We start from the raw sequence: 6,337 nt of genomic DNA, 5'->3' as shown, positions 1-6,337 counted from the left end.
CTGCCACAGCCCCATTAGCTTCCCATCAGTGACAGCTTTGAGAATTGAGTGAGTAGAATAAGAAGTCAGGTTACCCCAATATAGGGATGTAATAACCTCCCCCTCTATTTAACTTTCTTGTCCTGGTCCCAGGATTCAGGGCTGGCCGGCACCCACCATTGGTTAAGGGACACCATGGGCATCATTGTACAGGACCCACATCCCTAAAAGGCCTGAATTTTAGATCTTTGACTTATTTCTCAACAAAGGTACATATATTCGTTTTGTGTAATGTGTTAATTTGTTAAGGCAAACATTTAAATACACACTTTTAAAAATTATGTATCAGCATTTCTTAATTTACTATATTTGCAATGTCAAAAAATGAAAGTGTCCTGGACCTCTTAATCTCTTAGAGTTGCTGGAGCTGGGTGAGCCAAAGTGGCATTGGGGCAATGCTCCTGCTGGGGTTCTATTCCCCCCTCCCAGCTAGCAAAGCTAACAAAGCCTGAAAGCCAAGTTTACAAATTCCAATGTGCAGACATTTTATTCCCAGTTCAGTTTGGGAAATCTGGACTGGGATTCCTGAGACAAAGTGCTGATAGTGACAGTATTTTACTAGGAATAAGGATGATAGGGAAGCACAGAGCAAATCATGGTATGTGCATCAAAGCCCACCCTCTAGAAATGGAACTGGAATCCTAATATCAATCTGGAGAGTTCAGATGTCAACCTGAAAATTATAGGGAGCCACTAAAGATAGATGAAGATTGTGGCTTGTTTAGTACTGTATTTTAGAAAGATCATTGGTGGCAAGTGAAGCAAGAGAGACTGGAGCCTGAGGCTATTGTTCAGGTATTTCTAAGTAGAAACGCAAATCAACTCCGCCCAGGGGCATGGTTAGGGTCCTGTTCTGGGGTTTCCAGTTACAGCCTTGACAAGACAAATGGCCCTTCCCAGGCAAGGCACTTTGTGTGGATATACTGCAGCCTCCCAAAGGAGAAAGCAGCCTGATCCTAGCCTCCCTCACGTGGAACATTTCTCCCCCTGCAGGCCTCACTTAGTTGGGAGTAAGAAGGCCAGGAAACCTCTCAGAGGATAACAGGTCCAAGGGACAATAGGAGGTAGTTTCTTATTGGGCAACCTGAGGGTCTGAAGTCCCATTTTCTGGAACAGTCTGCCCATCGGCTTCCGCCATCATTTCCTTATAGTGACGTTTGAAGAAGCCAACCTGTGGGGGAGGAAGGAAAAGAGAATTAGGAAATCCAGTGGAAGAAAGGAAAAGAGATGGCTGGGGGGAGAGGGATCACCATTTCTGGAACCCCTCCTATGTTCAAGCACTGCACTAGAACCTTTAGATACACTGGGTCATTTAGTGAACCGGGTGGAATCACCTTCAGAATGAGAAACCAAGGCCTGGCCTTGAACAGACACTGCCTACAGTCACAGACAGAATCAGTGGTAGTGTCAACACCTAATCCAGGCCACTGGATTTTGTGTTACAATTTGCTGTGAAGGGAAACATGTAGCGAGGAAGGTGAGAGTACAAAAGACAGGAAGAAGAGAGTGGAAGAGACAGGGAGAGCAATTAAAGGAGGCCTGAGAATCAAATAGGAAGGCATGGACATGGGGAACAGTTGGGGACCGGTGATGTCATAGGTGAATGGGGATCTCTCACATGCAATGACTGAGGAAGAATGTGCACCTATATCCAAGGTGAGCTCTTTCTTACATTATAAAAAGAATGGGGTCAAATTGCTGGTGGTGTCAAGAGCAGGATGGAAGCACTCACCTTGTATAGGATGGCTGTGATGAGAGCCAGCAGCAGCAGCCCTCCCACAGAGCTGCCCACAGTAATGGGGATGGGGTTGTAGACCTCATACTTCTCCAGCACCGTCTCCACCTGGAGTGGAGATGACCTCATCAGAAAGACTCACACCTCTTGCTACCCCAGATTCTTCCTAGGTTCCCCAATTTTAAATCCCTCCCCTCCTTCCCTTCCTCCAAAAGGTGGGATATAGAAACACTCATGGGCTTAGGGATAACTCTCTCACTGATGGACGTTCATCCTCCCTCCCTCCAGGCTTCTGAGCCTCCCACACAGCACCAGAGATTTAGCAATAGGAGCCCTCTTACCAGCCTGGCCACTCCTACCACATAGTCCCTACCTGAGCTCTCAAGAATGCCTCCTGTCCTGGAAGCTGGGAATACACGGACCTGTTGAATGTGATTTCAGCCACACTCACCACCAATACCTTCTTCTGCAATGTCTGCAATACACAGGGACAGAGCTGGGGAAATAGCCCTAAGAAGAGGCTCAGAGTTTGAGAAATCTCCTGGCTTGAGGATGGGCACAGACACATCTGGTACCACCCAAATCCAGGGGAGGGACTCTGCTGTTGGGCCTACACACCTGGCTGACCCAGCCAAAGTTGAGGTTGCCCTTCAGGATGAAGTCAACATCCTCCTGGATGCCAAAGGAGGGGAGGTCACAGCGGAACCTCAGGCATTCAGCAATGGAGCAGTTCTAGAGACAGCGGAGGAATGAAATTGAGGAGGGTCTTAACTTAAGGGAGAACCACAGAAGAAAATGAAGTCCGCCAGGTTTGGGGTGGGGAATAGATGAGCAATTGTAGGTCATATATATAGATCTCCAACCTAGCAAATGCATTTCCCTATCTCCCCCAATAGGCAGCTGGTCCTGCAATGGGAATCCAGGGTCTTTCTCACCAGTACAAGACTCCCTGGAATCTGGGCCAGGAGGTCAGGATGCTGGGGAGGTTCCCTCTCCGACACACAGGGGAGGTTCTAGTGAGAGAGAGAAACAGCCACAGAATGATCAACATTTCACTGGTAAGAGGGTGTGAGGCACTGTGGGATCAGACTCTGGAGAGTTAGAAAGGCAAGCAGATACCTGTGAGGGGGCCACTACAGCCACATCCCACACAGCCACACCATTCAGCAGGATAGGAACCCAGAAATTAATGCTGATGGTCACATCTCGCTGACTCAGGTTATTCACCTGCAGAAAATTGAGACAGAACATTATTGTGGTCCTGGGAGCATCCCAAATCCTACTTCTTTCCTGGATCTAGCCCTCAGCTCCTCTTTCTCCCAGCAGCTCCCAACATTAGCAGCACCACGGGAGGGAAGATATGGATGCTCCCCGGCTTCTCACATGATAACGATGCTCAGCATCTTTCTTGCTCTTCTCATCAGAAGTTGAAAAGTTGAAGTACTTGGTAGATTCTTCCTTCCTGGGGAGAGGGGACTTGTTGGTGAGAAACAGTCCTGGAGCCATCCTCAGTTGTGCCCCAGTCTGCTGCTAAGGGCTCTATTGGGCCTCCCACGCAGATGATCCCGTGAAATAATTATGATCCCCACATGCTTCTGCAGCCTCAGCTTCAGCTCCTCTCCCATAGCATTTGCCCCAGTCACCCAGAACTGATACCATGTCCTTTGATACCCTGGCTCTTTCACATCCCCATAACTTTGTTCAAGTTCTTTCTTTTGCTTGGAACATCCTTACCACTCCCCTTTTGGTAATTTTTACTTAAAGGCCCAACTTAAACATTACCTCTCATAACATTTAAACATTTTCCCATGGGAAAAAGGTGTTCACATGGCTTTCTCCTTTACTGGGTATCTTGTTGGCCTCTGGCAATGCTTGCAGAAGCTATTGCCAGAACAAATAAGCCTAAAGGGACTCGAGGAAATCATGGTTGGATCACCCGGGGAAAAATATAGTGCAAGCCCCTCCATGATGGAGTGAAGAAAAGAGATGTGGCTATCCTGGGACAGTTAAGTGAATGTGAGGAAGGATGGTGCATGAACACAAGCCCCTGGAGTGGACATAAATGTTCCAGGCTTCAGGTGGCTTTCCATCCAACCATCCATCCATCCATCCATCCATGCATTGCCTCCTTCAGTAAACATTTACCCTATACCTGGCTGTGTGCTTGGCTCCGGGAATTCAACAGTTAAACAAGCCATAATCCCTGCCTTCCCAGAGTTAACATCTAAGGTCTCAGTGGAATCAAGCCAACAAGCAGGGATGCTGCACATTTCACCAGCACCTAGTGTACAGAAGCCAGGGCAGCCATACAGAAACTCCATGGGCCCTGCACAGTTTCCCACAGATGTGACTGTCAGTGTGATGATTAACAACACAGGCTTGGAGCCAGACCATCTGGGTTCACATTTCAGTCTACCACTTTCTACCCAAGTAACTGAAGGTAAGTTACTTAACCTCTGTGGATTCTTCCTGTACAAAATAAGGATGCTAATAATAGTGCCTGTGACAGAGCTGTGATGAAGTCTGCAGCATGATATAAATGTTAGAATTTATTTTTTTCCCTTACTGTGGTAGCCTTTATGTTCCTCACTCCAACCCTTTCTATGCTTCAGTTTTCTCACCTTAAAATCTTCCAGTTCTAACGCTTTTTTCAAATTTGAGTAAATCACTCAGCTTCCCCAATCCTTGGAAAGGCATAGTAGTGTATGGGCATTAGCACAAGCCCTGGAGCCAGACCATCTGAATTTGAGTCCTGGTTCTGCCACTTAGCAGCTGACTGACAGGAACAACCTCTTGATTTCTTTGTTGGTAAAAAAGGGGGTTTAACAATAACTATATCACAGAGTTTTTAGAAGGATTAAATGAATGTGATGAATGTAAATACATGTAAAGTTCTTTTTAAATGTCGGGCATAAGTACATATAACTGTAAGCTCTTAACATAAGTTCCACTATTTTCCCATGGACAGTCAGGGAAATTCATACATGGAGTTTGGAAGGGCAATGACATTGATCCTCCCTCCCTAGTTCCCCTAAAAATTCATGTGTCATCGGCAGCAACAACAGTAGCAAACTCTGTCCCATGGCAATATTATAAGCTTCTGACCACCTCTCTGCACCTCTGGAGTTTAGCCACGTTATGTGGGTCTCCTTGCCCTGCTTCCAGCCTGGCCTGCCCATGCTCCACCACGCACCTTCAGAACTGAGAGCAACAGCCCTGCACTTGACTTTCCTGTGGCCTGCCACAGCCCTGGACTCTTAGAGACTTTCCCAGCAGTTTGTCACATCTCTGGCCTCCTCTTTGTGTTGTGAAACCTTAACCTTTTCTTTCCTCTGTGTGGTGACAAACCATATCTCCCACTTCAGAGTGCTCATAAAAGCCTCAATCTTAATCTAGTTAGTTTCACTTCAGCACACTCATATTTGCATGAAGAATACAATGGGCTTCATGTTTAAGGAAGCCTGCACCTTGGAGAGAGAGGGAGGAGTGCAGAGTGATGGCAAAGTGTGTGTGTCCCACCAGTAGGTCAATTCATCAGAGAAGAAGCAAGAAGTATATTGTGTATGTTATTATGGCATAAATATATGACTGGGCACAAGTATTCCCATGTGAGGAATTAGAGGGCTAGTTCGGATACCTATCCTTTAAAGAGCAGTCTGGGCTTCAAGCGGAGGTACTAGGATTATAGGAGAGTCAAAGGTTCAGACCTGCTGATCACCATGTGGACAGCATATTTCACTGGGAGCTCCAGATGAAACGTGGTCTTGCTGGTTGTAGGGTTATTATTCTCACTGGAGAGAGACAGAAAGAGAGAGTGAGAGAGAGAGAGAGAGAGGGAGGGGAGCCCCATTGGGAAGGAATCCAGGAGAAACGTCTCTGCTTGGGCATGAGATGAAAGAGTGAGGGATACACCTCACCTCACCTGTTACATTGGCCCTCAGAAGCAACTTGTTGCCCAGGGTGGCCTTGTAGGAGACGTCAAATGTGACTATGAAGGTGCCCTGAGAGAAAAAGAAACAAGGAATGGGAATAAGGAAGGTCATGGAGGAAGAAGGGAAAGAAATGCGTCAGGACAAGGGCAAAGAGTGATGAGGATCTGGGGGGAGGCACTCACCTTAGTGCCCTCTTGGAAGATGGGATGGTTGATGTTACAGCTGCTGCTCTTCAGGCCCTCGTTCCCAGTGGGCACTCCCTCACATGCCAAGTGCAGTGGGCGCTGATGGGGTGGCTTCAAGGAGAGGAAAACTAATTAAAAAATGTTACCCCTGTGCACATATGGGCTTGATATATAACATTGGTGGCATTGTGGAGCAGTGGGAGAAAGGACAGACTTTTCAATAAATAATCCTAGGAAAACTGGCCCATACAAAAAAAAAAAAATCAAACAAACAGAAAAACAAAAAACATTGAATCCCTACCTCACTCCATAATTACAATAGATTCCAACTGGCTTAAAGATTTCAGGTGGAAAAGCAAAATTATTAAGCTCTTAAAAGGTAATAAAGGGGAATATCCTCATAACCTTGGAGTAGGGAAGTATTTCTTAAACAAGATCAGCACATA

General features: G+C 46.5%; 1 protein-coding gene across 1 annotated transcript; it reads right to left on the bottom strand.

Annotated features, from left to right (window-relative positions):
• Window positions 1-499: 499 nt before the first annotated feature.
• On the bottom strand, window positions 500-5,550 carry LOC148162866 (integrin alpha-D-like). The gene is made up of 8 exons (XM_088029101.1): window positions 5,482-5,550; window positions 3,158-3,236; window positions 2,894-3,001; window positions 2,710-2,787; window positions 2,393-2,506; window positions 2,148-2,249; window positions 1,772-1,882; window positions 500-1,210 (listed from the first exon to the last, which is right to left on the bottom strand). Exons 1-8 carry the CDS (start codon window positions 5,493-5,495, stop codon window positions 1,112-1,114), a joined length of 705 nt encoding a protein of 234 aa, XP_087885227.1. The 5' UTR covers window positions 5,496-5,550; the 3' UTR covers window positions 500-1,111.
• Between the last annotated feature and the right edge of the window lie 787 nt (window positions 5,551-6,337).

The sequence above is a fragment of the Eumetopias jubatus genome, unplaced genomic scaffold, assembly GCF_037043125.1.
Source record: "Eumetopias jubatus isolate StellerSeaLion01/CBP00866 unplaced genomic scaffold, mEumJub1_p1.0 scaffold_12, whole genome shotgun sequence".
In the NCBI taxonomy this organism is placed as follows: domain Eukaryota; kingdom Metazoa; phylum Chordata; class Mammalia; order Carnivora; family Otariidae; genus Eumetopias; species Eumetopias jubatus.
Note: the sequence above shows the minus strand (reverse complement) of the source record. Positions and strands in the feature narration are given on the sequence as shown.